This window comes from Pollachius pollachius (assembly GCF_949987615.1).
Source record: "Pollachius pollachius genome assembly, chromosome: 3".
Taxonomy (NCBI): domain Eukaryota; kingdom Metazoa; phylum Chordata; class Actinopteri; order Gadiformes; family Gadidae; genus Pollachius; species Pollachius pollachius.
Genome location: NC_136936.1, coordinates 33,896,618 through 33,910,124, shown reverse-complemented (window position 1 = coordinate 33,910,124; position 13,507 = coordinate 33,896,618). Strand labels below are relative to the sequence as shown.

The following is a 13,507-nucleotide window of genomic DNA, read 5'->3' as shown; positions in this document are numbered from 1 at the left end:
TGTTGTCTTTCTAAAATATAAAATAAAACAGCAATATGAACGGACCCAAGCCATTGCAGATCACAAGAGAAAAAATGGTTGGTAGCCATGTCTGATTAGACTTACTGGAAGGTCTGAGGCATTGTCTAAATAAATCGCAATCATGGCACAGGCACAACCATCAGTAGTCTGTAAGTAAAGGGTTTAAGGGTTAACTCATTTCTATACAAGACAAGTCCTGAAGGGGGACAATTTTGTGCAGAGGCCAAAGGACATACCACTTTAAGTTTTACATTTTTATTTTGAATTCTAAAACAATGTCGAAAATCACTGTCTTTATGGTGTGTGTGTGTGTGTGTGTGTGTGTGTGTGTGTGTGTGTGTGTGTGTGTGTGTGTGTGTGTGTGTGTGTGTGTGTGTGTGTGTGTGTGAGGTCACTAGGTGTTTAACGCACTGTACCTCATTCAAGAGGCTCTGGTCAGTGTGGAGAGAGAGCCACTGGAGCCTCATATGCACCTCACCGCTCTTAATATTAGTCAGAGTAAACCACTGTCACAGGGAACAATATTCATTATATCCAACACAATACAGTACATATATAATAAACAGCACATCCACAAATCAGTATATGTAACACATCCTGGTCTTAACACATTGACTCCTGAGTTCCTACACATACTATCCTTAAAAGTGTGTAGATCTACACTCATTTCAGGTTTAACTGGATATAAGAAAGTTATTGGAAATTAACTATTTAACATTTGGTAAGGTAAAGAATACATTACTGAGCTATTATAGTGACCACTTATATAGCATAGCTTTAGGAGTCACTTTATTCCCGCGGACATGAAAACATTCTGAAAGTTAACACTCATTTACAATAAAGACGTTGATTTCCTTTGTAACCAGAACCACACCCTCCCCCTCACCTTATCCAGCTCTTTCTCCTTCTTCACGTCTCCAAGATCCAGGATATGACTGCGGAGGGAGTTCAAAACGACTTCAGCTGACTATTCTTTTCTACGTTTACACATACACATCTATACAAGACAGCCAAACAGGCCCGGCAGGCAGGTGGACCGATCAATGGACAGACAGGCTGACTGATGGACAGACACATAGCTATGCACCCGGGCAGGTGCAGTTAACTAACAGACCATCCAACCAGCTGATAGATCGGCAGTCAGGTACATAAAGACTGACCCACCGACCAATAGAGAGGCAGACAGACAGATCTGTCGATAGACGGTCATGTTAACCTTCCGAGGAAGTCGTCCTTGTCCGTGTCCTCGTCGAACAGCTCCAGGTCAAGTTCCTGTCCCGGGGCCTCGTGGACTACAAACTGAGGAAGGACAGACAAACACTGTCTTCATGGTGGTGGGGCCTCGGTGACCGTGCACAGAGGAGGCTTTTTCAAACAGCAATGGGATTTAAAGTTGCTGATAAATGTTGAATGAAACCCATTGTCTGCATTGGCCAAGCAAATTTTATTTCTATGAAAAATGTATATATACCCTCTGATAACTACATTTTCTTGATGACATTTTGTTTTATAGAGTTTACCTAAAGCCACTAGCAAATCCAGATACATGTTACCAAGTTACAGGTAGGCGGGAGAGAAAGACTGAACAATTTCCAATCCTACACCAAGTTTACTTATACTCAAAAACATATAGACGGCATACAACGGGGATATGTTAGTGCCACATACTATGAGTACCATTAGGTGAGAGAGTAATTTTACTAAAACATATCGGGATAAAAATGTAATTATACCGAATCATAAGACATCTTTTCCGCTAGTCTTTTGCTTTATCTTACATGGAGAATGTTATTATACTGCTACAAATTGTCTTGGTGTAAACCACATGATAAATACCCTAGTCATAACAAGGACAATTCGGACACCTGTCACATGTTGACACCGACACACAGGGAGAGGAAGACTTTCATACTAAAGAATAAAGTATAAACAGATATATGATCATTATAATGGCAATAAATATATCAAAACATATTGTTATCCTAAGTAGGTCGTATAAAACAACCTATCATTATAGAGTATATCAGCCTGCCCCATACCTCATACACCTCGTTGGTCCAGCGTGGGTTGAGGTTCTCCTTGATGGTCTTGGTCTTGAACTGCGAGTTGCCCACCCGGAGCACTGCGTAGGGGTCCGACTTGCCCTTCACCATACCCATCATGAAGGTGTCTTTTGGCACCAGGTTCCTGGCCTCCACTAGGTGCACCCGGACCACCCCCTGCAAGAGCAAACACACTCAATTTGGAAACTGGGACCACCTTCATTCCTATTCATGCCTGGAAGGAGGGATCCCTCGACTTTGTTCCTTTTCAAAGTTTGGGGTATTTTGGAACTTTAGCACGGTCAGCCCAAGGCACACAGCCATTTCGGGACAGAAAATAATGTTTTGGAATTTCCAAAATAGACTTGCTTCCTATACAAAGCTAGCTTTTTGACTCTTATTTGAGTCACTCTTATTTTAAACTCACTTTATTTTATGCTCTTGTTGTGTTGTTCCCAAGGTGAAGAACTTTGTGTTACAGTTGTGCTTAAAAAGGGCTTAACAAATAAAGTTTGATTGATTGCTAGATGGGCCAATCTACATAAACTACAACTACAAGTCCATGCCGTCCTTTGTAGCTCAACTGGGAATGCCACCACTGCCTGGGTTATGGGTTTATACTTATAACACTGGGGCCACTGAAAATAACATTGTATTGAAAACTCCTTGCATAAAAGAGTTAAGAAATAATGTACTGTATAATAAGTTCACAAGCAGAAACTCTAACTTATTGATAGATGGCAATCAGGATGAAGTCACATTGGCAACAAATACTCACTTAACAGTAGCTTTACTTGCACAAAATGTAAAACATGCTTATGTTGAGGTTTACCAAAGGTAACCTTATATGATCAACCAATTACAATGATTGTCAATCATTTTCAAATGGTAATTGAAGCCTTATTTGTGATGCTACATATCTGGCCTGTCTGTAACATGATAATGTGCATGGACCACATTCCAATTAGCTTGTACGGACAATAGTGGTGTTTTCACCATTGCATTCCTGTACCATTATCTTATTTTGTTTAACTCTACATGTGACAACCATTCTGGAAGAGCAAGTAATTAAGTAAAGTTATAAAAGCACCACGATGGGTGATGTTGATAAGCAATGACAACATTATTTCCAAATATAGCGATCAATCGTGGGTGTGTCCATCGTCAGACCTAAGCTGGATGGATCAGCCAAGCAGTGAGCATAGTCTACAGGTAGGCTGGTAGGTTGACAAGTAGGTCAACACAATACTATAGGGCCCCTATATAACCACAAAAGTATGATGTTGATAGCAATTACTAACCAGCCATTCCAAGGTTAATCAACATCAACACAATCAACATTCCATCTTAGGGCAACACAGCATAACAAATGTGTTTTGAGTGCCGTACCCGAGGTAGGGGGAACCTCATCTGGTCCACCTTGACTTGATCTATGAGGGGGATGCACATCCGGTTGGGCAGCACCATCATAGAGGAAATGATGTCCATGATGGTCTCTTCAGAGAGCGAACTGGTGAAAGAGAACAGGTGAGAGAGAGGGAAGGGTCATTCAATCCAAATACAGGTGCTTACGAATCCTACAGATAGACTGCGGACACTATGGATCGAACCCAGAACCTTTTGGCTGGGAATGAAATGCTCTAGTCACTAGATGTTATGGCCTTGTGTTATCAAGCATTCACTCTGACTCTGAGGGAATGAGCAACACACCTGAAAGCGGGACTGTCTAGCAGGTTGGTCATGCCGGTCCAGTTGATTTGCAGCGTCTGAAATCAGGTTGGATGGCTTAAAACGAGATCACCTGTACAGGGAAATCATGTTGAGAGAGCTACTCCAGTACAGAAACACTTACAGGCCGGCGGATGAAGAAGAACGTGACTCCTCCGACCAACGGGGCTTGACCAATCAGAGGCTCCAGAATAACCCTCAGCATTCCTTTGAACTGGACATGTTAAAAACAATGTATTGCATCACCTTAACTGACTACTCATCGGAAATATTTTGATAGAACAGTACCTTTTGCAAATAAAATTAATGCATCTTTACAAATAACAAATTCAAACTTATTGCTTTATAAAAATGTTTCATATCCGTTACAATTTTTCACATATATATTGTGAGGGAATGTGTGTATTGTTTTGAATTGTTAAAACAATGAGACATATTATTCAAAGTGTTCAGATGTATATAGTATGGTTCAAGTTTTGCGAAGGACAGAAAGGCCACCTGAAGTCCTTTGACACCAGCTACTATGGGAGGCTTTATTTCTGCATCAATGTCAGCATCACCATCGTAACTGCAAATTAAATGTACAAATAATTAAATAGAAAGTTGCACAAATAATGGCAAATCAATGTGGGGCTAAACAATGAATGCAATTATACAATTTAAAATGCAATGAAACTAAACAAAACGGTCACATATAATTGTTTAATTGAGTTGCAGCTGACGACATGAAAATTATTATTTTTTCTTATTCTAAATTTGTTAAAAACTAAAATCAAATAAGAAAAAAAATCGTATCCAACAAGCGTATAGCATTTTTCACCAGAAGAAACCGATGCATAGACTTTGACTCACCATATATTCATGTCAAGAACCACTTCTCTCTTGTCAACTTCGTGAGTGTAGGCCCTCATGCCAGTGATCTTGAGAGGCTGGAATCATTTAGAAGAACCAGGTGATGAGAAGGCGACATATGCTGCTGAGAAGTTCTGCCCTAGTGGCGTCTTTGTACAGCATTCAAGGAACTGAGGTAAACCCCCCGTCTGGACCAATATCCAGACCTAGATCTGTGCTGAATAGATGAGCATCGTTTACTTCAGTCCACTGGGTAGGCTGGTAGACTGATCTATCCAGCACAGAACTAAATGGACACGACCACTAGTGATGTAATATTGTGCAGATTTTCGAAACGGCTTGTAAGGCTCTTCACACTAACACCTGGTGGTATAATATGTACCCTTGAAAAATGTCATGATGAGAGTTGCCAAGAGTAGTGAGAGATGAGAGCAGACTCACCTTGTGTCCAAAGTGGACCTTGGTGAAGGTGAAGGCTTTCAGGGCCGAGTTAGACAACCTGACAGCAGGCTGGATCTTCTCTTTGAGGAGCTTCTCCATAAACATGCTGAAGAATGGCCAGGCCTGCTCCAGTACCTGGTCACACAGAGAAATAGATGAACCTAATACACATCATATGCTAACAATAGATTATATTATAGACGAAAACAAAAGCGAATAATAGGCCATTGAAGAGAAATGAGAACTTTGCAGCAACATTCAAACTGGTTCTTATTGTGTATTCCATCTTTTAAACCTTAACATATGTTTCAGAGGTTCTAGACACCACAAACAGTCTATCAATGTACCTTGTTAATCCATTCTACTTTTTCGACATCAGGAAATTTTACCTTGGGGGGGGGGAGGATAAAAAGTTAAGAGTTATATTAGATACACTCACACGAATGACACTATCTTTATTGTAAATCAATCATCATCATCATTCAGGTTTTAGTGGGACATGCACAATAGTTTCAGACTTTGTATAACCCTTACATTATTATTTAGCATTAAATATTGTTTATTTGAATATCAATTTGATACCTTCAATTGTAACCTCAGAAATGTAAATCAAAATGAATCATGCCATGAGGGGAATCATGCAATGTTACATTGACACAGTAATAACATTGTTCGCAACATTGTAAAAACGGCTTTGTCTCCATATCACAAATTAAGGTGAAGTGACGTGATGAATGAATGAAATCATCCTGAGTTCATTCAGAGTAATAGTAATCTCCAGTCTTACCATGGGGCCTCATGAAGTCTGCCAACTGTAACAGGGGTCTGGGTGTTAACACTAATACTACTAATTGAAGACATGGTTTATTGGATACAGAGGCTTGGTTTATTGTGGGAATTAAGCTTATTAAATTAATTGTATATTTATTTCTCTCTCTCACACACACACACACACACACACACACACACACACACCATCCCAAGGGAGTCGACGTTTGAGTCACCAAGAGACAAGAGTGCATGTGCCTTGTATTAGTTAGTAGGTTGGCCGGGTAACCTCCCGTTCAAACATCTTGAACACGGTCACGGTGAGGTCACTGCAGATGTGCATGGGTCAAACCTACAGAGTAGAGCCTGGATGTATGCTTTCATGTGTCTGTGTCTTGAAAATATCAAACATGTTGGAGTAGGCAGTATCAACATGAAAAGCTACAATAAAATGCATTACGGAAATGGATAAGTCAAGTCTGGAAAAGCATTGCAATGTGTTAGCGTTGCATTCATTATTGCCCCAAGTTAGGGGGCTCTTCTAATGGTATGCAGTGTATGAAGTCATCAGTCGGCAATCTTTGTACTCACCCAAACATAAAACAACACAACACAACACTCTACGTACCCATGTGGCCATGCTCAACGATTTAGTCAACTCCCTATTGATCTCATGTGCTTCATTATCCGCGAAGTCTATTGCAGTTCCGATCCGGACGTCTTTCCACTGGCGATTCTTCTTCCACCAGGTGACCATCATCATGCACAGCAGCACCCAGCTGATGCTGAGTCCGAGGTACCCTGTCAAGTACACCGGATAGAAGACCACGAACGCCCGTCCGGCGTACATCATGAACTCCATCAGCATCTGGTTTACCGCCGAGGGGCTTAGATGGCGCGTGCTGCTGCCCCCCAGCGCGTCCACGGGTCGCCCTGGGTTCATGGCCATGTCCCACTTGCAGTATATCCTTCTAAGCGCTTCTTCTGTCCAAGTGCCTCTTGGTTAGGTTGCCTTGACTCGCCCTCGCATTCCAGATTTATCGACTATAATCCTTGCGTCCTCCAGATTGTTCCTTTCGGTTTTTATTCTACAGGTGAGTGCTTTACCTTTTTGCGACTCGTCGATATTGTTGTCGTAGAATGTCGGTGTATAGGCTCGCGGGTCGCGATCCACCGGGATTTGTGATGGTTTGTTTATTCTGCCATTCACTGACTTCCGTGTTTGAGTGTCGACACAATAAATGCTCCCGAAACAGCCACACCTGGGCGTGACGTCATGATGGGTGTGTGGACTGGGAGAAGGGTAAGTCAGGTCCCATCACGGCAGGCCTACTCATAATCAACCCCAACTATCTGTGCTTCCTCAACGCCTAATGAATCACATGTAAATGCCAATATGTAAAGTAAGAAGTGCACCCAAGTATAGGCCAATAGCTAATCTAAAATAACATATACTAGAGGTTCCCCAGATTTGGGAAGACCGTGATCACTCTCGCAGCAAAAGGCATACAGCACTGCCCTTATTATGTAGAAATAGTCATATCAAATTAAACATGAGAAACTCTGCTACAAGCACATATAAGTCATTTATGCACACACCAAACACAACTCAAACACCAGCCATATTAATTAGGCAAATTAGACAATTAAAAACAAGCTGGAGCCTAAGAGGTAAACAATCAGTGGCGTTGCTTGACATTTCGGGCCCTATAAAAGAATATCATGTTGGGCCCCCACCCTCCAACTTAAACCACCCACCGGCGTAGAAAAAACATTTGATGACCTGTAGATAATAGACTGGTGACTCAATGGCGTTTTTCAATAGGCACTTTTTGCCGTACCGTGCCACGCTGATTTGCATTACCAGTTTAGGCGTGCCGTACCGTACCGCGCCCAAGATGGTCCAGTGAGCCAAAGTGAGCCCACCCCGCCCTCAAGTGGGCCCTGGTTGTCTCTCGGATTGTAGGAATATAGACCTATTCGAATACAATTTGCATAGTCTTAGTGCATTGCCATGCGCAAAGAGTGAGGGTTCTCGACTGCTTTATTATTCATTTTTTGTTCCTCCCTATAACTGTATAAGCCTAATTAAAGGGTAATAAGGGTTTAAAAGAAGCACACCGCTGTGGGGTTAGTTGACAAGCAAAATTGCTTGTTGAAATAGGATATAATTCGTTCAGATTAGTCAAAAGACTGGACATTTGAAAATATTTTCACAATATATAAGATATCAATATTCAGCGTTTTTTCATCTTTTGGCAGCTGTGGTATTATTGCACTTTAGTTCATAATAATAATGTGATAGGAACCTAGGTGTTGGGGGAAGGTTTAGCCTGATACATGGGAAGGGGGGCATGTGACACTCGGGGGAATGCTGCCGGGCTTTCAATAAAGCGGTAACCAGTTAACAGTGGACTCGCGTGTGTTATTATTCAGAAAACACGACATGGTGTCAGAAGTGCTGTTATACGGTACCAAGTAAAAGTAAAAGACGATCCACCTGGAAGGAAATACAAAAAAAGAGACCGGTGAGCGTCGCGGATGAGTGAAAGTGGAGACGAGCGTGGTGGGGAAGGAGCAAGCACAATGGCTACCACACACGGCACTATGTTTAACATCCAGCCACCGGAGCCCTTTGATTTTTCCAAACCACACGAGTGGCCAAAGTGGATACGCAGATTTGAGAGGTTCCGCCAAGCAAGCAACTTAACAGCAAGCTCCGATGACAACCAGGTGAATACCTTGATCTATTGTATGGGAGATGAAGCCGATGACGTGTTAAGGGGCTTGAAGCTAAGTGACGGAGACTTGCGCAGCTACACTTAAGTACAGGAAGGCTTTCAGTCGTTCTTCGTGGTGAAGAAGAACATTGTATATGAGCGTGCACGATTCAACATGCGCAAGCAAGAAGAGAATGAGACTTAAGATGCTTTCGTCACTGCCCTGTATGCCCTAGCCGAACACTGCAATTATGGAACGTTGCACGACGAGCCACTCAGGGATAGGATTGTGGTAGGACTGGCGGATGAACGGCTCTCAGAACGTATGCAGATGGAAAAAAATCTAGACCTGGAAAAAGCCATTGATATGGCGAGGCAATCAGAGGCGGTCAAAAAGCAGCAAAACACATTGAGGAGTGATACCAGTGGTGTAAAGCAGATGGATGCCTTCTCTGTTGACAGAGTTTTTCAAAACAGACGGCACGAAGAAAAAGAATATCCTTAATTCAACAAAACCAAAAACAACAGTACAATGCCGTTCAACAGCCAGGGCAAGACCACAAAACGCTTTCAGTGCTATAAATGTGGAGGCACTTCGCACCCCAAGCATGAGTGTCCTGCCAATAGTGCCAAGTGCCATTCCTGTGGGAAGATGGGTCACTACCAGCGCGTGTGCCTTGCAGGTAAAGCTGTGCATGGTATTGAGGAAGAGGAAAGTGAGAGCTTCTTTCTCGGTTCTGCTTCATCTGATGCTGGTCCATGGACTGTTGATATTGGCATTATGGACAAATTTGTCACTTTCAAACTTGACTCCGGAGCAGATGTCACTGTCGTTTCACAGACTGTTTTAAACAGCATTTTTCCTGGCACACAGCAGCCTGTTCTCCAGAAAGCAGAGAAACTCCTGTATGGTCCGGGACGAAACCCTCTGGATGTGTCGGGATTCGTCAGACTGCAGCTGAGGAAAGGAACTAAACAGACAGCAGAGAAGGTGTATGTGGTCAACAACCTGAGAACGCCCTTGCTCGGGAGGCCAGCCATTGTGGCCCTTGGTTTACTCATCCGTGTGGACAGCATAGAGATGGAGAACATCAAGGCATGCTATCCCAAACTCTGCAGTGGCTTAGGTGAGATACAACAACCATACGCCATCAAGCTTAAACCTGGTGCTGTGCCATTTTCTGTGAAAACCCCCAGGAGAATTCCTATACCGTTGGTTGGCAAAGTCAAGGAAGAGCTCCAGCGCATGGAAAGCCTGGGCGTCATCAGCCGTGTCGAGGAGCCGGCTGAGTGGTGTGCCGGCATGGTGGTCGTGCCCAAGAAGGATAAGGAGTCTGTACGCTTGTGTGTGGATCTGACTGGCTTGAACGTGTATGTGTGCCGCGAAAAGTACATTCTACCGTCAGTAGACCAGAGCCTTGGAATGCTTGCTGGGGCGAAGTTTTTCAGCAAACTGGACGCCAACATGGGGTTTTGGCAGATTCGCTGACAAAAGAATCATCCAAGTACACCACATTCATTACACCCTTTGGGCGGTTCCATTTTAACCGCCTCCCCTTCGGTATTGCCTCAGCACCCGAACACTTCCAGCGCATGATGGCTGAGGTCATTGAGGGGCTAGAAGGGGTGGTCTGCCACATTGATGACCTACTGGTGTGGGGACGCGACCAGGAAGAGCATGATGCTGGACTCCATGGCGTGCTACAGAGACTGAAGAAAGCGGGCATCACCCTTAATGTGGACAAATGCAAACTCTCCACAAGTGAGGTAGTCTTCTTGGGTCACATCATCACATCCGCGGGCATCCGCCCTGACCCAAGAAAAACAGATGCCATCACGGAGATGAAAGAGCCCACAAATGTCGGTGAGTTGAGGAGTTTTCTCCGCATGGTCAATCAGCTGGGAAAGTTCATTCCACAGCTAGCAGAGACAGACAAACCACTCCGTGACCTCCTCTCTAAGAAAAACTGTTGGGTCTGGGACGTGGATCAGGCAACGGCGTTCACATCGCTAAAGAGAGCACTGTCTTCTCCTCCGGTCCTTGCTATGTATGACCCGAACGGAGACACCAAAGTGTCTGCCGATGCATCGTCATATGGGCTGGGTGGCGTTCTTCTTCAAAAGTGGGAGGAGGAATGGAGGCCTGTGGCTTATGCATTGCGGTCGCTAACTCCAACTGAGCAACGGTATGCACAAGTGGAAAAGGAGGCTCTTGTCCTCACATGGGCCTGTGAACGGTTCAGGGATTTCCTCATAGGGAAACAGTTCTGCATGGAGACTGACCATAAACCCCTTCTCAGCCTACTTGGAGCACAAGCACTGGATCTGTTGCCACCGAGAATCCAGCGTTTCAGGATGAGACTGATGCGGTATTCATACTCCATTGTGCATGTTCCAGGAAAATCACTTTGGACAGCAGACACACTGTCACGCTCACCTGTGAAATCACGCATATCTACAGAGGAACAGGGGCTGATGGAGAGCACAAACATTTATGTAGACGCTGTCATAGAAGGACTACCTGTACGCCCATGTATGCGGAAAATCTGAAAGAGCAACTGAAAGAGGACGGTGTCTGCTCACTGTCATGACCCTGTGCTCAGAAGGATGGTCAGCACATGCGAAACAGGAACCTGTACTGAAAAACTACTGGCCAGAGCAAGCTACACTCACAGTGAAAGACGGCTTATTGCTGAAAGATACAAGGCTCGTTATACCTGCTGCCATGAGGAACGACGTGTTAGCAAAACTGCATGAAGGACATCAGGGTGTGGAGAAGTGCAAAAGCCGTGCTCGTCAGTCTGTGTGGTGGCCTGGTCTCAGTCAGCAAATAAAGGAAATGGTGCTCAACTGCAGGGCATGCATACAAGAGCGACAGAATCGCAAGGAGCCACTCATGCCATCAGAATGCCCAGAAAGACCATGGCAAAAGCTGGGGGCAGACCTGTTCCTCCTGGGGAGCAAAACTTACCTGCTTGTGGTTGATTACTTCTCCAGGTATGTTGAAATTGCACAGTTATCGCACACCAGGTCCATCGATGTCATTGTCCATCTCAAGTCGATTTTTGCCAGGCATGGTATTCCTGAGGTCCTGATGTCTGACAACGGGCCGCAATTTTCTGGACAAGTTTTTGCTGGCTTTGCAGCCTCGTATGGATTCAGACACGTCACCAGCAGCCCAAGGTTTCCGCAGAGTAATGGTGAAGCGGAACGGGCAGTACAGACTGTCAAAAATCTGCTGAAGAAGGCAACAGACCCCTACCTGGCTCTACTCGCCTATAGAGCCACGCCCCTTCAGAGTGGATACAGTCCAGCTCAACTCCTTATGGGTAGGCGTCTTCGCACCACAGTGCCAATTCTTCCCACTCAGCTAGACCCTGCACTGCCTGATGGTGTAGCTTTCGATAGGGAGGAAAGAGAGAAGAGGAGGTATGACACTGAAAACTACAACAGGCGTCACCGTGTCAAAGCTCTCAGTGCTCTGACGGCTGGAGAACGGGTATGGGTAACTGACACAAAGACATCAGGAACTGTGCTTCAGAACCAATCCACTCCAAGGTCCTACTTGGTGGATCTACCCCAGGGGGTGGTGAGACGCAACCGCAGTTACCTGATACCTCTACACACGCCTACAAAAGACAGAGGTTTTCCAACACAGCTAATACCAGAGACAACTCCTGAGCAGGCTCCGGTGATACCTGCTGTGACAACGCATGTTTCACCTACTGAGACTCCCACTCTCAGAACCAGGTCTGGGAGAGCTATAGTTGTACCTGGTAGACTTAACCTGTGATCTAAAAAAAAGGAAATAATGTGTTACTGTGTACTGTTCGTGTTCTAGTTTTGTACAATGGGGAGTATTTCGAATTTAACAGTATTTTATTTTGATGTTAAAATAATCTGTCTTTATTTACTTTGTTCTTCCTTACAGGGTTCAGATAGGGACAGACCTTTCAACAAAGAGGCAGAATAATCCTCTAAGGTCTGATGAGACAAAGGCAGTCTACCATTTGTTCTCTAGAAAGGGGAGATGTGGTATTATTGCACTTTAGTTCATAATAATAATAACGTGATAGGAACCTAGGTGCCGGGGGAAGGTTTAGCCCGATGCACGGAAGGGGGGCACGTGACACTCGGGGGACATAGTTGCCAAGTCCGCTAATAATACGCGACTTTGGGCTTGTATTTACAAGAAGTCGCTTGGAAAAATGTGGAGTCGCGGGTTGCGGTATTTTGGGCTTATTTTTAGAAACTTGGTTGCTTAAAGCCAAAAATAATACGCGACTCGGTGCTTCACATTTTTGTAGGCTGGTGAACAGTAGGCATATTTATTAGATTAGGATTGAATCCCTTGGGGATCAATAAAGTATCTATCTATCTTTCTCCATCCATCCATCCATCCATCTATTCAGTTCTCATTCGCGCGTTACTGCGCACGCAAACTCGCTCGTGCATGATACCTAACGTGACGCGGGTAAATCTCAACAAACAAAGTCAAGCTGGCTGGCATAGCATGCAAGTTACAGAGTTTCTTTTAGCGATAGTGGTTCATAGTGAGAATTGGCGTAATGCCCACAAAGTGGTCGAAGTATGGAAAAAAAAACAATCCTGACTGGGAGAGGGAGAGAGAGCTCAAGGATTGGATTCGTCCCGTTACAGGGGATAACAGTAAGGCTCTTTGCAGGTTCTGTAAGGCAGAAATTGGAGCACACCATGCAGACCTTAAGCAGCATGCTAGCACAGAAAAGCATAGAAGGAATGCTAAACCATTCTCATCAAGATTAACGGATATTGGATTCTGAGTAGTACAGGAGGATCTCTCTCTCTCTCTCTCTCTCTCCACACACACAAATGTGTGTCTTGTACAATGATGTTTAGATTTCTTTTTTGTAAAACTTGAAAAATAAAGGAAGTTTTGGCTTTGGAAAAGTAATT

The 13,507-nt window shown here is 44.1% G+C and overlaps 1 protein-coding gene across 1 annotated transcript in view; it reads right to left on the bottom strand.

Moving 5' to 3' along the window:
- Positions 1–7,065, bottom strand: part of esyt3 (extended synaptotagmin-like protein 3) — an 18,259-nt gene extending 11,194 nt beyond the window's left edge. Inside the window, exons 1-14 of the mRNA XM_079731589.1 lie at positions 6,481–7,065; positions 5,432–5,473; positions 5,085–5,219; positions 4,644–4,720; positions 4,290–4,359; positions 3,916–4,005; positions 3,774–3,829; positions 3,453–3,573; positions 2,061–2,240; positions 1,238–1,320; positions 908–956; positions 438–527; positions 106–168; positions 1–10 (exon numbers count right to left, since the gene is read on the bottom strand). The exon at positions 1–10 is cut by the window's left edge and continues 50 nt beyond it. Coding sequence (XP_079587715.1) covers positions 1–10; positions 106–168; positions 438–527; positions 908–956; positions 1,238–1,320; positions 2,061–2,240; positions 3,453–3,573; positions 3,774–3,829; positions 3,916–4,005; positions 4,290–4,359; positions 4,644–4,720; positions 5,085–5,219; positions 5,432–5,473; positions 6,481–6,801 — 1,387 coding nt within the window. The 5' untranslated portion in view covers positions 6,802–7,065. The remainder of the gene's footprint in view (positions 11–105; positions 169–437; positions 528–907; positions 957–1,237; positions 1,321–2,060; positions 2,241–3,452; positions 3,574–3,773; positions 3,830–3,915; positions 4,006–4,289; positions 4,360–4,643; positions 4,721–5,084; positions 5,220–5,431; positions 5,474–6,480) is intronic.
- Positions 7,066–13,507: the final 6,442 nt, after the last annotated feature.